This window comes from Nicotiana tabacum, chromosome 15 (assembly GCF_000715075.1).
Source record: "Nicotiana tabacum cultivar K326 chromosome 15, ASM71507v2, whole genome shotgun sequence".
In the NCBI taxonomy this organism is placed as follows: Eukaryota; Viridiplantae; Streptophyta; class Magnoliopsida; order Solanales; family Solanaceae; genus Nicotiana; species Nicotiana tabacum.
Genome location: NC_134094.1, coordinates 874,722 through 894,474, shown reverse-complemented (window position 1 = coordinate 894,474; position 19,753 = coordinate 874,722). Strand labels below are relative to the sequence as shown.

Below are 19,753 nucleotides of genomic sequence, written 5' to 3'. Positions count from 1 at the left end.
GCACATTGGGTTGCTGAACTTGCTAAATGCCAATCTCGGAGGGAGACCCTCGAGGAGATCCATGCTCGAGGTTTCGATCTCACCGAAGAGATAAAAAAGGCTAAAGAGCTCGAAGCTGATGCTGAAGCCTTGGCTTTCGATGATGATGATGGCAATGGTGGGAGAAAGAGTGGGTCTGAGAGAAGGGAGGAGCCCGACGGAGAAGAGACTGCCCCCGTAGACAACCAAGAAACTTAGCCTTTAGTTTTCATTTTGGTTTTTTTGTGTAGGGCCTTGTTTGGGCGTTGTAAACATTCTTGTATGTATATATAATGATTTTTTCTTTTCCCGACTTGCCTCTGTTTTCTGCCTTGTGAAGATCTTGTTTTATTCATGCCTTACGAAGGTTTTCATAAGGCTTTAGGCAATTTGATCGAATTCGGACCTTGCAGATTTTATGACCGGGTGAGTGCTTTGTTCGAACTCGAAGAAATATAGCCTGTAGATTTAATAGTCAAGTGAGTGATTTGCTCGAACTCGAAGACAGGTAGCCTGTAGGCTTAATAGTTAAGTGAGTGGTTGCTCGAACTCAAAGAAAGGTAGCATGTAGGCTTAGTAGTCGAGTGAGCGCTTTCCTCGAACTCAAAATAAGAATAGCCAGTAGGCTTAGTAGTCGAGTGAGTGCTTACTCGAACTCGAAGTGATGTAGCCCGTGGGTTTAATGGTCGTGTGAATGATTCGAACTCAAAATAATGTAGCCTGTAGGCTTAATGGTCAAGAGAGTAATTTCTCGAACTTGAAATAAGAGTAGCCCGTAGGCTTAGTAGTCGAGTGAGTGCTTGCTCGAACTCGAAATGATGTAGCCCGTAGGCTTATTAGTCGAGTGAGTGATTCAAACTCGAAGTAATGTAGCCCATAGGCTTAATGGTCGAGTGAGTGATTGCTCAAACTCGAAATAAGAGTAGCCCGTAGGCTTAGTAGTCGAGTGAATGATTCAAACTCAAAGTAATGTAGCCCGTAGGCTTAATGGTCGAGTGAATGATTGCTCGAACTCGAAATAAAAGTAGCACATAGGCTTAGTAGTCTAGTGAGTGCTTGCTCGAACTCGAAATAAGAGTAGCCCGTAGGCTTAGTAGTCGAGTGAATGATTCGAACTCGAAGTAATGTATCCTGTAGGCTTAATGGTCGAGTGAGTGATTGCTCGAACTCGAAATAAGAGTAGCCCGTAGGCTTAGTAGTTGAGTGAATGATTCGAACTCAAAATAATGTAGCCTGTAGGCTTAATGGTCGAGTGAGTGATTGCTCGAACTCAAAATAAGAGTAGCTCGTAGGCTTAGTAGTCGAGTGAATGATTCGAACTCGAAGTAATGTAGCCCATAGTCTTAATGGTCGAGTGAGTGATTGCTTAAACTCGAAATAGGAGTAGCCTGTAGGCTTAGTCGTCGAGTGAGTGCTTGCTCGAACTCGAAGTGATGTAGCCCGTAGGCTTTATTAGTCAAGTGAGTATTTGCTCGAACTCGAAACAAGAGTAGCCCGTAGGCTTAGTCGAGTGAGTGATTCGAACTCGAAGTAATGTAGCCCGTAGGCTTAATGGTCGAGTGAGTGCTTGCTCGAACTCGAAATAGGGTAGCCCTTGGACTTCGTAGATAGTCCCCAAATGGTTGCTTGAACTCGAGTCGGTGTAGCCCTTGGTCTTTATAGTGAGTGTTGCTTGAACTCGTTGATTTTTCGGTTGGCAGTCCCCGATTTATGGGGTAATGGTCGGCCCTTAAGCTTGTTCGCATAATAGGTGTCGAAATAGAGGAATTGTTTCTTGGATATAAGATATCGGTAAAGAATAAATATTTCTTTGTAAGTCATTATACATGTGTTCATGTTTTGTGTCAGGGCTCGGGCCAACTACATGGGCATGGCTCGTTTGACCATTTGGCCCTTACAATTTTTCTTGTTGAGACCATGTTGCCATGAAATAACGAAGTAACTTCCTTTGCACCGTACTTGATAATTATCGTTGATATGTTCAATGATAATGGTATGCCCCCGAGTATTTGAGGTTGATTGTAAGGAGGCCTCGAATACTGTTGAATTGTTTCGAGTTAGCACGATCAATGGTTTCCTCATTAAAAAACCTTGCCGAAAAACCCATTCGGGACAAAAGCGGTCTAAGGGAAAAAGAGTGCAACACGAGCTTTCATACCTAAGGCTTCATGTTGAATAATCCATCTTATATCCTGATTGAATTCATTAATCTTCGTCTTTGGTCGAACACCTGCAAGGGTTAGTTTCAAAATATAATTGAACAGGGGGGTTGTACATTAGCAGTAGTATCGTTTTGACCGTTTATCACATAGAGCTTGTAGGATTTCCATTATACGGCCAGTATCGGTCTTTGATCGACCTCTGTTCTCGGTTGGCAGCCCTTTTAATAACGGAACCAGGACCCAACTAGTCATCTTCGACTCTTATTTTGGATCGGTATCGATTATGCACATCGGCCCAAGTAATAGCAGGATACTCGATCAGGTTATGCTTCAATCGTCGGGAGGCCATCGAACTTCGTTCGTTCAAACCTTGGGTGAAAGCCTGAATAGTCCAATCGTCTGTGACTGGTGGCAGATCCATTCGTTCCATTTGAAAACGAGATACGAACTCCCTTAGCATCTCGTTATCCTTTTATCTTAACTTGAACAGGTCCGACTTCCTTGTCTCGACCTTTATGGCCACGGCGTGCGCTTTTACGACGGAATCTGCAAGCATAGCAAAAGAATTGATATAATTAGATGGTAAATTATGATACCATAACATTGCTCCCTTTGACAGGATTTTACCGAATTTCTTCAATAATACAGATTCGATCTCATCGTCCTCTAGATCGTTCCCTTTGATGGCACATATGTAAGAGGTAACATGTTCGTTGGGATCGGTCGTTCCATTATATTTAGGAATCTTGGGCATGCGAAACTTCTTTGGGATCGGTTCAGGAGCCGCGCTTGGGGGGAAAGGCTTTTGTGTAAATTTTTTGGAATCTAAGCCCTTCAGTATCGGTGGTGCCCCTGGGATCTGATCAAATCTGGAGTTATATGTTTCCACACTTTTGTCATTTGCCACGATCCTCCTGATTCTATTCGTTTGGTCAGTTCTTCGAACATCTTAGCAATTTCGGGATTAGTCCCCGACTCTTGCTCATTTGATCTTACTATAGCAGGATCCGTCCTGTGGGTGACTCCTTGGGGTGGACTGGGCTCCGGCCTCCTCGGTACCTGGGTTTGACTCTGTAACTGAGCTATCGCTACATGTTGAGCTTGCAACATTTTGAAAATCATACGCAAGCTAACACTGTTTTTCTCGACGTTATGGGTATCTCGAGCTGCAGATCGAGTGTCACCATGACTGCTATTTTCAGGTTCAGAATGTGGGTTTGACTCAACGGCCACAGCCGAATTAACGTCTAATGGCACTTCGACTAGAGCTCCACCGGCGTCGACAAGCGGCATTCCGGCCCCGGGTGTCAAGTTGTTGTTCTCACCTTGAAGGCCAACTTCGTTGTCAATAGGTAAGGCCATTTAATTTGAGAGCTCGTCGTTGCTAATCTGAAATCAAAGGCACTTCTGAAAATAAGCGTGAAATGGTGTGTTTTTGCAGATTCATATCAAATAACCACTGTTATCCTTAGCCCTACGGTGGGCACCAAACTGTTTACCCGAAAAATAGATAGAGTTGAATTTGTACGTAGTTCTAAGGATATGTGGTATAACTTGACACAAATCGTAAGAGTAAAATGGAAATATCGAATATTGATTGCAAAGAATGAAAAACTAAGCAAAGTTGGAAAGAAGATGATTTATGGATTAGGCAAGATGAATCAATCTATGAATCTAAAAAGGATAAGTCTTCAATATAGGAATGTATGATATCTCAGTTACAATGTATGCCAAAACTTTCTTCCCCCTTTTTACAGGAATATAGCCTTCCCTTTTATAGTGAGTGAACCCTAATTTAGATATAATTAAAAATACATGGTGGGGAACCCATGATAAATCAGATTTTCCCTAATTTCCGCCGAGATTCTCTCCCTTAGTGCGGCTGCAACGACTCTTGTCTGTGAGCTCGACCCTGATCGGACTCGGTATCGGTCGATATTGGTCGGCGTCCAGCTTTAGAGTTCGGTGCGGGTTCGAGGTCGATGCTGACTCGGGGTCCGGAAATGACTTGGGCTCGGTATTGGTTGGACTCTGGCCCTTAAGCTCGATTCAATCACATCTCATCATAGTTCGATTCTGACCCGAGCTCGATAATGACTTCGAGCTCGGTGTATAACCTGTACCTGAAATCTGAAGCTCGTTTGTGCCATCTTCGGATCCATCTCGATTTTATGAAGACTTTTTTCGGTCCATTATGATCCCATCTCGATCAGACGTATGAAGGCCGAAATCAGTTTCGACCGTATACATTATTATAGGGAAAAGGGTCGAAAATACCCTTCTACTATACGAATAGGATCATTGATATCCTTCGTTATAGTTTTGGTCTATCATTGCCCCTGACATCTCAAAATTGGTGCAAGAATATCCCTCCTCTATTAGGACCCTCCACCGTGGACAACACCGTCTCATGTACACATGTCATCAGGATGGATGCAACATGGCATGCCATCTCACCGTCCCAACCTATTTTACCCCTTCCCTACTTCTTCTTCCACCACCACCTTGCATAAATGATCCTATATTATATATGTGTTATAGTATCAAATCCTTATATTGTCTTCTTTATTTCTTGAAATGTTCCAAAAAGTTTCACACGTATTTATATATGAAAAAATTTAACATTTCTATTGTCCTCGATGACATGAAGTGTTCCGATTTTAACCCAAACTCTTCCAAATCCGAGCCAACTGATGTTCGGCCAAAAATACATATATTTACCCATTGTTGCCTCATATTCTAGTACTTTTAATCATCTCTTGAGTATTTATTATATTACTTTGTATTTAGTATTATATTTTAATTGTGTAGAGATAAAGCAGTGTGAAGATGAAGAGATTTAGAGCAAAATTGAATAAAACGCGGAATAAAAAGAAAGAAAAATAAAATAATTTAAAAGGATGAGACAAATGGGGAACACCCTTTGGTGTTTGTCCCGTCAAGTGGAAGACAAAATAAAGAGATATAATTCAAATCCAACATTGAAGGAATTGGACGTAAAAACTTACTGGATTCAGTGCTAAGGCCAGCGTGAGCCGCTGGTCTGGACGCTGCGATTGCGGAATTTTTCTATTTTGCTCGGGACAAGGTTATTTCGGCTCTACACGGTCCCAACTCGTATAAAAGGGGTTCTAAACTTAATTTGGAGGAGATCTAACATAGTTTGAAGGAGAATTCACGTGGAAAAACACACGCCACGCTTGCAGGAGGCTTCTAACTAGTTTTTCTTCTCTTATTTTCCTTTAATCTCATGGTTTATTGGTTCTAGAGTTTTGGGTGCTACATGAACGTTGTAGTTTGAAGCTTGAATTATTCTTATTATTTTATCATATTGGTTTATTTATTCAATCTTGTGCTTAATTATTTGATTGTTTGATCACCAATTGAATACTATCTATGAATCTAGGATTGAACTCGGGAGAGGGAATTCTAGATTGTATATAAGATTGAGTAGAGTAAGATCTTGAACCTGAGCATCGGGAACAGATTTGCGGTTAGGATAGGGATATACCTAATCACCTTGCTTGGTTATTATACGAAAATTATTAATGTGTTCTTGTTCATCCTAATTTCATAGGAATATCGGCGTTAGGTTAGCTTGAATAGGCGAGTAGTACTTTGGAAAAAGACTACGAGTAATATTAACCTTGTCAACTAATAAATCAAATAAATTAATTAGACAATTTAAGTGGAAGACGCCGCGGATTGTTAGCTAACCCACAGCTCTTGAATATTGTCTCTCATTGAATTCGTTTCTAATATTTGCCGACTTTTTTTCTTTAATCTCTTAGTTTGTTACTCTAGATTAGTTTTAGTTAAATATTCATACTTTAGGATTCGCTTGAATAGAATTAATTGTTTGGGTTTAATTTAGTTGATAGTTAAATCACAAGTCCCTGTGGGTACGATATCTGGACTTACAATCCTATATTACTTATCGACCATGTATACTTGTGTGTGCATTTGGGAGCAACAAGTTTTTGACGACGTTGTCGGGGACTTAGAAATTAACTATTTTACTAGATTAGATTTTTACTTTTTGTCTATCCAAGTTTTTTTATTTATTTTATCTTAGTTTAATATTTTATTATCTTTGTTGACATGGCATCTTGGAATGAGAATTGGTCAAATATTGGTTATTCTTATTATGGTGATCCTTGTCCATATTGTGGAGGACCACACTTGTGGTAAAATTATGAATCTCAATCTTATGAGTGGAATATTTGTAATGTGTGTGGTGGTCAAGGTGGCCATTAGGATGGTTGTCCTAATTCTTATTATCCATCTCAGTGCTCTTATTATGATGTTTCTAATAATGTTTATGAGTTTGATAGGAGCAATAAAGTGGAGGATATGGAACGCGTTGCCCGTATTATAGACATGATAAGGCAAGTAGTCGAGCAACAAGATGAAATTCACAAAAAGATTTCCTTAGCAATCAAAGGACTACAGGCTAGAATGGACGAATTAATGGCCAATTTTCAAGAAGAACCTTAACTCGACGAAGAGAGCAAGTTCCCACAAGAAGATAACTTTGAAGAAGCAGATATCATGAGCCAATCTTGGCTAGAGGAACAAGCTAAACTGGTAAAATTTCATGGGGTTCTACGTAATGGTTTTTCAAATATGGCAGAACAACTGATAGACGAAAGAACTGAGCTCAGGCAAGAGATAGACCAATTTGGCTCAGATATCCATGACCTGCAGGCTTAATTGAATAAAAAGTTGAGGTATTTGATGCCCTACAACCAATTTTTGTTGATACTGGCCAGCTTATGGAGCGGAAAGAGAAATTTCAGCTATTCAACCACAATATTATTAATGATGCCAAGGTTGAGGAAGTGTGCAAAAGTAAGGATGTTAAAAGTGAAGCGATTATAGGGTTGGAGCGCATTGGACCTCATTCTAAATACTTTTCAACATTGTACTTGGTTGGTGACACGAGAATTGATCCATTCGAGTTTATGGAGGAGTCAATGAATGGGGAACAAAGTGCATATATTCTGAAAAGAGACAAATGACATCCCTCACTTAAGGGCTAAGAAGTGCAAAATGTGATATCTATTGCTTGGTTCCTTTATTTTCACACCACTGCCCCAGGAACGTGACAGAAAAATTGATGCAAAATTGGGGACGCAATTTATATCCTCAAAGTGGATGAAAAAGTGTTGAAAGTGATGGCGTTGTGCCGCGACATTAAATCAAGCCCTTGTTGGGAGGCAACCCAATTCTATTATTTTTCTTATTTTGTTTATTTTGTTTATTTATTATTGTGTTATTTTTGTATTTTGTAGGAGTAGGAGCATGGAATCAAAGTTAATAGGCGTATGCATAATCGAGCAGGTTGTTGAAACTAAGTTTGGGGTGCCCACACAAAAGATCATAACTGAAAAAAGTCTGAGTGTCTCGTGAACTGCTCGTGCTTCGGCCTTTGGCCTACCAGGGAGTCTCTTTTACCCTCTTGTTATTTATTGTATGTATTGAGGACATTGCATAATTTTATGTGTGGGGTGAGGAGATTGTCTGGGTGATTTTCTGTGCTATTCTAGTTTAGTTGTAGTACTCTTTCTTAATGTACTAGTTTTTGTGTAAAGAAAAAAAAAGTGAAAAAAACAAAAAATGAAGAAAAAAGCAGAAAACTTGGACTTTTCCCGACGATGGATTTTGTGGACAGTTTTTTTGAGGGATAAAAGTCCAATAAAAACCAAAAATATTTTCTTTTTGTTCTAGGATTAGATTATTTTTTTTCTTTTTTTAGGAGTAGAAAAAGAGGAGAAGAGAAACCTTTGTAACTTGTTTGATACTAGCATATTTAGGCATAAGCTTGAGTAGTACTTTCTTCTGAGTGCTTGAGTAATGAATAAAATAGTAGACTTTCTGATACCTAAGCTCAAGGCTGTGACTCTGTATATAGCTTATTCTTATTTTTTCGTTCACTATGATCTTGTCTGTCTTAGAGTAGAATTGATTTATCTTGATTGATACTTGTGCCATGTGTGGTGAGGATTTCTTGCATATATTCCATGTTTTGCATCTTAGTCTAGAACTTGCCCTGCATGTTATTGAAGCGAAATAAAAGTTCTCTGTTTAGAAGATGATAATAGGCTTTCTTTGATATGTCTTGTGAATTTTAGCCTTTTAAGATATTGTACCACTAGTTAGACCTTTGAGCCTGTAGCCTTTTATTTGGAAGCTGTATTTTTGCCTTGATCTTTTTGTTGAATCCCTAGTTTTTGCACCATGCTTCCTTGAGCACTGTTGCTTGGCTATGATATTAATTAATAAATTTGAAGAAGGGGATGATTAAGTGAAAAATGGTGACCAACGATAGCTGAAAAGTGATAAAAAGGCCCTCTTGAAAAGAATATGACATGAAAAAAAAAAGAGAAAAAAAAATATTTTTAAAAAAATGAAACGTTCTTGATATGAGGGAAATACTTGCGAAACAATAGATGATGAGAGGGCTGAAAATTAAAATTAAGAGATGAAAATAATGGGTGATGAAGTCTAAAGTGCAAAGTGCTTAGGGAAGTGAAAGTCACTATTATATAGTTTTCCTACCCATCCCCTAGCCAACATTACAGCCCGTTAAAGTCTTATTTGATTCTATTCGAGCACACTTAATTAGTAGAGATGTACATAATGGGCAAGCCTATGATTCTTTGTGCATATATGTGAATTCGTTTGTGAGTGTGAGAGTTGTTCTTTGATGCTAAGTCCTTAAATTATATTCATTCTTTGATTTGAGTGTATGGACTATTTATTCTTGTGAGGGCACTTGTTTTATGATAGGTAGGTGATTTTATTATATTTATTTGATAGAATAGGTAAGCGGGCATAAAATTTGGTGAGTTAGAGTCCCTCTCTGAGGTTAGCAGGTTAGAAGTTTGTTGTTTGTTTGTGACTTGTATATCTTTGCACGATGATCAGAAAATGCATATTTGATATGGTTTGAGTTGCTATAGGTCCTAATTGTTAGTATTAACCGAAGTGGTGATGTTTCTAGGGTTGATTTATCGAGAGTGATTTTAATATTTACTCGAGGACGAGCAAGAGTTTAAGTGTGGGGTTTTGGGGTGTTCATGGTTCAGTTTGGATCGGTTTTTCCCTAAAAAGAAACCAAACCAAGTAAATCGGTTCTTAAAATATTGGAACCAAACCAAACCAATTAAGTCGGTTTTTGTCGGCTTTTCAGTTTTTTCAGTTATTTATCGATTTTTTCTTAAATATGAGACATACACTACCAAACACATATCCCAGCGACTACATTTTCAACGTAACACTATCAAACCAATTGCTCTTTGAGAAATCTATCATTTACTAAGATATATTGATGATAATTGAATCAAATAGTGATGAATACTTTAAGTACACAATTAAAAATCGATTATTTTTAACATGAAATAAATTAGCAAAAGAAAACTACCAATCAAACTAGAATGTAAAGGCAAAAAATTAGATTATTATAATAGGAAAGGACTAGATTAAAAATACAAACGACTAATATGTATCATAAAATTTTAAAAACTTTATATAAAAATATACATATATATGTGTAATAATAAATTTAAATAGCTACTTCTATAGTCGGTTTGATTCGATTTTTTTTGTTATTTTTTTTATTAAAACCACAACCAAACCAAATTTGATCAGTTTTTAAAATTCAAAACCAAAACCAAACCAAACCTAAAATATATCGGTTTTTTTGGTCGGTTTGTGTTTTGGTTCGATTTTTCGGGTTTTTATGAACACCCCTAGTGGGTTGTAATATTCGGCCAAAAATGTATATATTTACCCATTATTGCCTCATATTCTAGCACTTTTAATCATCTCTTAAGTATTAATTATATTATTTTATGCTTAATATTATATTTTAACAGTGTAGGAATAAAGCAGTGTGAAGATGAAGAGATTTGGAGCAATATTAAATAAAACGCGGAAGAAAAAGAAAGAAAAATAAAATAATTTAAACGGATGAGACAAAGGGGGGACACCCTTTTGGTGTTTGTCCCCCACGTGGAAGACAAAATAAAGAGATACAATTCAAAGCCAGCATTGAAGGAATTGAGCGTAAAAACTTACTGGATTCAGCGCTAAGGTCAGCGCGAGGCACTGGTCCGGACGTTGCGATTGCGGAATTTTTCTATTTTGCTCGGGACAAGGTTATTTCGGCTCTACACGGTCTCAACTCTTATAAAAGGGGTCATAAACCTAATTTGGAGGAGATCTTACATACTTTGAAGGAGAATTCACGTGGAGGAACACACACCATGCTTGGAGGAGGCTTCTAACTAGTTTTTCTTCTCTTCTTTTCTTTTAATCTTATAGTTTATTAGTTCTAGAGTTTTGGGTGCTACATGAACATGAACGTTGTAGTTTGAAACTTGAATTGTTCTTATTATTTTATCATATTGGTTTATTTATTCAATCTTGCGCTTAATTACTTGATTACTTGATCAACAATTGAATACTATCTATGAATCTAGGATTGAACTCGGGAGAGGGAATTCTAGATTGTATATAAGATTAAGTAGAACAAGATCTTGAACCTGAGCATCGGGAACGGATTTGCGGTTAGGATAGGGATATACCTAATCGCCTTGTTAATCCTAATTTCATAGGAATATAGGAGTTAGGTTAGCTTGAATAGGCGAGTAGTACTTTGGGAGAAGACTACGAGTAATATTAACCATGTCAACCAATAAACCAGATAAATTAATTAGACAATTTAAGTGGAAGACTCAATGGATTGTTAGCTAACCCACAGTTCTAGACTATTGTCTCTCATTGAATTCATCTCTAATATTCGCCAACTTGTTTCCTTTAATCTCTTAGTTTGTTACTCTAGATTAGTTTTAGTTAAATATTCATACTTTAGGATTTACTTGAATAGATTAATTGTTTGGGTTTAATTTAGTTGATAGTTAATCACAAGTCCCTGTGGGTACAATATCTGGACTTACAATCCTATATTATTTATCGACCTTGTATATTTGCGTGTACGCTTGGGAGCAATAAATATATTTAATTTTTGTATTCTAAGGAAGCATATCATACAACTCGTTCATCAAAACATAGAGAATTCACATCGCTTGTCCCTATGATTATGAATTCCACATTCAATAACTTTTTTAACTTTCATTTGTATGGAGTAACATAAATGTATACTCTTGTATGGGTATAAATTGTACTAGAATGCGAAAGATATGTACTATCTATATACTAAATTTGGTCCGTCACGCTCATTAAACAGGCTCATCTTCACCTAATTAGGCTTGGAGTTTCGGGCAGAAACTTGAGCTAAGATTTGCAATGGAGCCTGCGTATAGAAATAAAACATGAGCTTAATTGTTAGTAACTTGGCAATCTTTGTATCCAAATTGAACTAAGGAAGGTTGGACCAACGTACATATATCTGCTAAACAAGGTTGCTTCGCCACTGGATCTTCTTCAAATGGCGGTGGTATTTGTCCGTACACCATTTCACAACTCATATCTTCAAAATCTGCATTATTGAACACAAGTTGGACGAAGAATATAAGATAATGTTATTTATACTTCGTGTCGGAAAATAAGGTTGATGGGCACTTACTTGGATTCATTGTTAATGGAAGTCCAAATTCGTTTGTGAAGAAGTCTTGTGTTGGTATTTTGCACATGTTCACACACATTCCTACACACCCACTATTCTCCAAATACCTTTGACATTATAAAACAAAATACTTTTGTCACACTAATTAAAGTACTTGAATTTACCAATTATAATAGTAAATTCAAAATTATATTATTGTCACATAACATTTTTCACCATAATAGTCAAGTCATAAAACTTTATCAAAATAATCTTACCTGCACTTTTTAATGTGAACCCCACTTTTCTGCTTTACCCCACCAACCTCCACTTCCACAACCTGTTGATAAATTGCACATAATTAAAGCTAAGATATGATTTTAAAACTAATTTTTTTTTTCAAAATACAGTGATGCTTATAAACTATTTTGTTGTAGAATAAACTGATCTATAGGCAGTTCCCAAAATAGGAATTTGTATATGAGAGTGGTTTGATCAGTACTGTACCTCAGAAGGACCAACTAACCAGAAGAAGAAAGGCACAGTAATTGCGGCATTAAATTCTGCTGCCCACTTTGTAGGCGGAAACAATTTCCTAAACTGCAACAAATGAATTAAGTTAATTAAATTAAGGATACATTTTCGTCAATCATGATTCGTGAACCTTTCGAATTGTAAATATATGGAAATGAACAATCACATGCCGTTTTCAAAAGCTTAGAAAGATTCAACTTTACAAATTTGATTGTTTTTCAACATTATAAATTTGATATTTTCCTTCTCAAACATTAGATTTATTTCCACTTTAACATTTACAGTTTCTAGGTTCATTCTTTGACATTATAGAAGTTACTCCCTCTGTCCCAATTTATATGGCCGAGCTTGGATTTTTAGAGCAAATATCTTAATTTTGACTGTAAATTCAAACATAAAATTTTTAAATCTTTTGAAATAAAATTTATATATTTAAAAACTATGTAAAAAGTACTATAAAAGTCATAGAATTAATAATTCAAAATATCTAAACGGCATATGAAAAATTACTGTCAAAGAAAGACTCTCGAAATCCGAACTCCGCCAGATAAATTGGGTTAGAGGAAGTATACATTTGTATTTTAGTCACCTTTTAGCCAAAAAATAATTCACTTGCTAACCACTTTAAGGTATGATCTCCTTTCCAATCAAAAGGCAACAAATAGGAAAATTCAGAGATAATGTAAAATAAATACTAATAAAATGATAGAAAGACATTCGTCAAGTACAAATAGCTGAACAACTCTCAATACTTCTCGATGGTGTATGAATAGGATATACTGTGTTCCAAAATAAGATTCAAGTGGATCATAATTCATTTTGGTATATTATTCATTTTTGGTATTTTGTAGAACCACAACCTTTAAATTTTGGACCGTCAAGTTGTTTCAGTTTATTGTCTAATGTCTAAAGTGGGAAGTGGTAACCTCTTTACGTCTGCCCACTACCTTTTCTACCTTTTCAAACACCAGTACGAACGCTTTAAAGCTAAGGGAAAGAATATGCCCAAAGTATTCATGTTTCTTTAGCTTTAGACAAGATATGCTTCACATTTTCAGTTGGTAAGACGACTGTTAAGCATGCCCAGATATTGAAAAATCAATTCAAGAAGCATAATGCCTCATATATACTTCCCGGAGCTATTATTGTAATCAATCAATTAATCAGCTATAATTCAATTCTAAACCACTTAGATTAGTTATATGAATCTATTAATTATTCCCTAATGTTCCATTTTACGTGTCAATCTCAAATGATGCAATTATATAATTAAAAATAATTAACTTTATATTTCTCATTTTGCCCTTAATCGCATAAGTTTATAGTATATTTAATTAAGATCATAAGTTCTAAAACTCTTTCTTTCTTATGGTCAAACATTCCCTTCAAATGAAATGGAGGAAATAGATGAATTTCTCTCAGTGTGTCTAGAATTACCTCCCAATATTATAACGGTACTGTTGCTATCGATCATCATATTTCAATATATATCATAATTTAGTATGTGTCAGTACCACAATATAATTTACCACTTTGATTGTCCATTTCTCAAATATAAAACTATGAATTTGGGACTGCTGGCAGGGGCGGAAGGGGATCCCGAACCCCTTCGTCGAAAAATTACATTGTACTTATAAAGGAAAATCTATATTTTGCCGGTATATATTACGTTTTGATTAATCTCCTTGACATAACCCAAGAATATAGCTTAGTGATCGAGGTGGTTTAAAACCTTTAACAGATTGTTGGTTCAATTCCCAATTGCCATGGTCTCTTTTAATTTTTAACTTTTTTCTCTTACGGCCGGAGTATTAATATTAGTAGTGAAACATGAGGAAGAAATTACACTAGCTAGTACCTGAGCAGGAGCACCAGGAGGAAGCATAGACATGAGGACCTCACGAACCACTTGCTGTTGCTGCAACCTTGACCTCCCTTGCATTACTTTCCTCGACACATCTACAAAACTATCATAATCATATTCAAACCAACCCTTCTTCTTCTCCTCTTTCTGCGAACCATTTTTACTTGCAGACTTAGCCGCAAAATTCTCCATCTTCCTTGCAAAAAGAGTCATAAATGCCTTCTCAAACAATCCATCATTGTATTTTGTCTTCTGACCTAACGGTGCTGGTTCCCCTGAGGGCTCGGCTATCCCACATCGGATAACGTTACTACGAATTTTAACACATCGTCTCTGGCTCTGGCTTTGGCTTTGTCGCCGAGAGCGATAATTAAAGGTGTAATTATTGAGAGTTGGACATGAAGAGGGAAGAGTTTGGATGCTAAGTAGCACCATGAATTAATGATTTCACGTAATTAATCAGCTGCTCTCAGATACTCTTTGGTTCAGTACTGTAATTAGCAATAATAGTCGATGCATATCGTGGGACTTCTACGGTTCAGTATTCTTTGTTCTTTTCTTATTGTTTTTCATCCTTTCTTGCGTTTTCTGTTTTACACAGAAAAACTTCTGACCACACAAATGTGATCGCAGTATAGTCTTTAGCAGCCTCTCAAATCACCAAAAGCATTAACGGTAACGATACAATATGAAATAACGCACTCATGTCACAACTAGGGGATGTAGCTCAGATGGTAGAGCGCTCGCTTAGCATGCGAGAGGTACGGGGATCGATACCCCGCATCTCCACTTCTTTTTTATTGTTTTAATAAGATTTCATCTCAATATGCTAGTTGTGGATCCTTTTTGCCATTTTTATCCAAGCTAGAGATTGAACCATATTCCAAATTACTATCTTATTTCTAATTCTTGGTCAATCATCGCCGCCCCCTATTTGTAAGCACATATGTAATTTTTTGAGCCACGATTGGGTATTATACAGAAAGTAAATTCAAAATATATTGACCGAGAGAAGGCTAACATAAGAAGTGTTAAATGAACGCATGGGAATACATTTGGCTAGTTTTATTTATTTATTTATTTTTTTTTTGTGGCTTGTCAGGATAATGGTTTTTTGTTGGAAAATGTATATTCGTTTAAAAAATCACGCCGCAACAATATATATATATATATATATATATATATATATATATATATATATATATATATATATATATATTTGTATATATGTGTATTATATATATAATATACATATTTTATATGTTTTTTGTCTAGCAAATGTAATTTATTTTGGTGTATACGGTAAAATACGTTATGATACGTAGCCGCTTAAGAGAATGACACGTGGAACTTAAGGCGGGGGATAGTTAGAACCGAAGGCAGTATCTCGTTTGTCACCGAAAAAAATGACACTCGTAAAGATGCGACAAATACCCTCCAACCGATATCATTTAATGGAGAATATTCTACAGCATTTAGTGCTCTGCCCATTACAGAGAATTTGTCATTTATACTCACCGTTACACCTACATCAATGACCCTCATAATTGACATTAAAGAAGGACACGATCCTAGGACCTTGTACCCTAGGTGTGGCTATAAATAGTGAGCTCTGTTATCATTGTAAAAGACACGACTTTTCTGGCAATTTTACGCTATAATCGATCAAAAACTTTATATAATTTTACTTTCTTGTTCCTTGTTTTAATCACTGTTGTGCTCGGAAGCTCTCTGCCCCCGAAATTACTGTTTTTCGTGATTTTACCTTCATTTTAAGGCTAAGTATTGCGCATTTCTTTAATTATTTTATTTTTTTTGAATTAAATTAATTCACTTATCTAGAAACCACGTATAAATTCAACTGTATCGTTTTACGGATAAATAGTTTGGCGCCCACCGTGAGGCCTAGAAAACCGTATAATTAAGTTGATCCTTGCCTCTTTTACTAACGTGTTTTGATTATTTGCCTTAGCAAAAAAATCATAAGAATGACAGATAATGGTGTTAATAACACACATAATCCTGAGGTTCAAGGAAACCAGCCTCATCTCGAGGATTCAATCAGTGACACCCATAATGAGGGGCATAATGCCATGCCGGTCCACGACAAGAGGTACCCACAACATGTTCGGAGGCAACTAAGAGCATGTTATTGATGCGGTAAGGGTCCTACAAGAGCAATAAGCGATCATTCGAGGCCACCTCACACGACAGGATAAGGTTATGACATAGTTGAAGTAGGCGTTATCGGGGGCTTCCAATAATGCGAATAGCTGAGGTTCAGTTCCTCCCGGCGCTCCCGCAAATCAAATAACGCAGAGGGTGGACAACAACACCCCGAGGGGCGAGGTTGGTTCCGATGGGGCTGGGGGGAGCGAATCCGGCCACAATAATGAAAATGATCCCTTCAAGAATGAACTCTTACGGTTTATGAGAGAAGTGAACGCCCACATAGACCAAATCTCGGGTGCACCACCGGTGCTGAAAGGTATGGACTCAAAGAAGTATACTCAGTTGCCGTACAAACCAATCGCAGCACTAGAATTAATCCCGAAGCGGTTTAAAATGCCTGACGTGACAAAGTATGATGGAACTTCAGACCCTCATGAGCATAGTACCACCTATACAACGGCGGTGAAAGGGAATGATTTAGCTCCTCACGAGATTGAATTTGTTTTGCTGAAAAAGTTTGGAGAGACTCTCACGAGGGGAGCCTTGACGTGGTATTCGCCCTTACCCGAGCATTCTATAGATTCCTTTGAGATGCTCGCAGATTCTTTTATTAAGGCTCATGCCGGGGCCAGGAAGGTGCAGGCCCGAAAGGCCGACATATTCAGAATTACACAAGGAGAATCCGAGTTGCTGTGTGAGTTCGTTACCCGATTCCAAAAGGAGAGGATGTTACTCCCAGGTGTTCAGGATGAATGGGCGGTTGAAGCATTCACCAAGGGTCTGAATTCGAGAAGTTCAGACACTTTCCAGAAATTGAAGGAAAGCTTGCTTGATTTCCAAGCAATGACTTGAGCAGATGTCCACAACCGGTACGAGTCAAAGATAAAGATCGAAGATGATCAGGTTGGCTTCCCGTTATCGGCAAAAGGACGGGAGAAGAATAAAGAAAAATCAAAAGATGATTTCGACGCGGACAGACGGTTTCGAGGGATCGATTTTTGCCCTACGAACTGACCGAAGACTGCAGCAAAGGCTTCCTGTCAGCAGACAGGTTCGCTATCGACAAAAGGACTGATCGCGGTCGGAACAATAGATCATTGCAAGACAAACAAGTGCCAGGTACGCATGAGCCTTCCTACCCCAGTCTTTCAGAATACAATTTCAACGTCAATGTAGAAGAGTTGGTATCAGCTATGAGAAACATCAATGAAGCACGATTCCCGAAGCCAATGAGATCTGATCCTAGCTAGAAGGATCCCAATTTATGGTGTGAATACCACAGGACAAATGGCCACCGGACTGGGGACTGTCGACATCTCCGGGAAGAAGTGGTGACACTATTGAAGAATGGGCATCTCAGAGAATTCTTAAGTGACCGGGCCAAGAATAACTATGGTCGCCATCGGGATAACACAGAACTCTCAAAAGCAGGAGAAGATCCCCCGCGCCAGACGATCAACATGATCTTCGGGGAAAACGAGATCAACAAGGTTACCTTCTCGGCAGAAAAAAAGATGAAAGTATCAATAACCCATAGCAAGAGACTTCGGGAAGCTTCTGAAGACGACATCACTTTCGTAGAGGAGGATGCAGACGGATTGTTGCTACTGCACAACGACGCATCGGTAATTTCTTTAAATGTGCTAGACTTCAATATCAAACGTGTTCTAGTGGATCCAGAAAGTTCGGCCAATATCATACAATGGAGAGTAATGGAGTAAGCTAAACTCACCAGAAGCATCATTCCATCCATGAAACTCCTCGCGGATTCAACCTCGTGAGTGTGACAACCCGAGGAGAGATTTGTTTGCCCACAAACACTGAAAAAGTGATGAAAACAAATATTTTTGAAGTGGTGGATGGTGATACGGGATATAATATTATTCTGGGAAGACCATGGTTGCAAGAGACGAGAGTTGTACCATCAACATATCATCAGTTGCTGAAATCTTCAACGCCCAAAGGAATTAAACAGATAAAGGGCGACCAACCAGTGGCAAGGGAGATGAATGCTATTTCTATCTCCAATAGCAAAGGGAAGGAGCGCGCGGCATAATAACTACAGGAATCGGTGCCCGCTCCCAAATCGAATGAAGTTAGCCCGGGGGTAGAGGCGTCTGAATCTTATCAAGTGCCAAGGTATTTACAGGTACCAGAAGAGACAGATGCAACAAAAGCCTCGGCGGAAGAGCTCGAGCAAGTTGAATTGTTTGAAAAGTTCTTAGAAAGGATATTCCAATTGGGGACAGGACTGCACCCCGAGCTTAGGTCTGGCTTTATTGAATTTCTTAAATTTAATGCCGATTGTTTTGCATGGTCGCATGCAGAAATGACAGATATCCCAACGGAGGTGGCCGTACACAAGCTAAGTTTGGATCCCTACGGTAAGACAAAAGAAGCACCATATTACGGAGGCCAGGAATAAATTCGTCAAAGAAGGGGTAACTCGCTTACTTGATATTGGTTCGATCCAAGAGGTAAAGTATCCAAACTGGCTAACTAATGTAGTAGTAGTTCCTAAGAAGAACAATAAATTTTGCATGTGTGTAGATTATAAGGGCTTGAATAAAGCGTGCTCGAAAGACTCGTTCCCACTGCCAAACATCAATCAAATGATTGATGTGACGACCGGGCACGTGTTAATGAGTTTCCTCGATGCTTATTTCGGGTACAACCAAATTAAGATGAACCCGGAGGATCAAGAAAAGACTTTGTTTATAACAAATTTTGGCACATATTGCTATAATGTGATGCCCTTCGGGTTGAAGAATCCCGGAGCCACTTATCAGCGGCTCGTAAACAAGATGTTTGAAAAATAAATAGGGAAAACTATGGAAGTTTATATAGACGATATGCTCGTTAAGTCTTTGAATACAGGTGACCACCTTAAGCATCTACAAGAAACTTTTGACATCCTAAGAAAGCACAACATGAAGATTAACCCCGAGAAGTGCCCGTTCGGGGTCGGCTCCGCCAAGTTCTTAGGATTTCTGGTATCGCAAAGGGGGATTGAGGTAAACCCCGATAAGATCAAGGACATCGAAGACATCCCGGTCCAGCTGTCAAGCTTGAAAGAAGTCCAAAGGCTTACAGGGATATTGGCCGCTTTGACCAGGTTCATTTCCCGGTCATCGGAGAAATGTCAAAAGAAAAACAACTTCGAATGGACCCCGAAGTTCTAGTAGGCTTTGAGAGATTTGAAAAGGTACTTGTCAAGCCCTTCGTTACTTTCGAATGAAACACTGTTGGTCTACCTCTCATTCTCGGAAGTAGCGGTAAGTGCGATTTTAGTCCGTGAGGATGAAGGTACGTAATACCCTTTTTATTATGTTAGTGAAATCTTAACAGGAGAAAAAACTCACTACCCGCATTTGGAAAAGTTGGCCTTAGCTCTCGTAGTTGCCACTCGGAAGCTGAGGCCCTACTTCAAAT

The 19,753-nt window shown here is 38.0% G+C and overlaps 1 protein-coding gene and 1 non-coding gene across 2 annotated transcripts; one reads left to right on the top strand and one right to left on the bottom strand.

Annotated features, from left to right (window-relative positions):
- Positions 1-11,185: 11,185 nt before the first annotated feature.
- On the bottom strand, positions 11,186-14,749 carry LOC107759732 (beta-carotene isomerase D27, chloroplastic). Its single transcript, XM_016577732.2, has 6 exons — positions 14,144-14,749; positions 12,259-12,351; positions 12,030-12,091; positions 11,773-11,879; positions 11,590-11,685; positions 11,186-11,499 (listed from the first exon to the last, which is right to left on the bottom strand). Exons 1-6 carry the CDS (start codon positions 14,582-14,584, stop codon positions 11,450-11,452), a joined length of 849 nt encoding a protein of 282 aa, XP_016433218.1. The 5' UTR covers positions 14,585-14,749; the 3' UTR covers positions 11,186-11,449.
- Positions 14,750-14,865: 116 nt separating this feature from the next.
- On the top strand, positions 14,866-14,938 carry TRNAA-AGC (transfer RNA alanine (anticodon AGC)). Its single transcript has one exon. It is a non-coding gene; the product is annotated as a tRNA-Ala (tRNA).
- Positions 14,939-19,753: the final 4,815 nt, after the last annotated feature.

Coding starts and splice junctions, on each gene's coding strand:
- LOC107759732 (XM_016577732.2), bottom strand. CDS start 14,584: ATGGTGCTACTTAGCATCCAAACTCTTCCCTCTTCATGTCCAACTCTC. Junction 11,880..12,029: donor GTTCACATTAAAAAGTGCAG/GTAAGATTATTT, acceptor ATAATGTCAAAG/GTATTTGGAGAATAGTGGGT. Junction 11,686..11,772: donor TCCATTAACAATGAATCCAA/GTAAGTGCCCAT, acceptor TCAATAATGCAG/ATTTTGAAGATATGAGTTGT.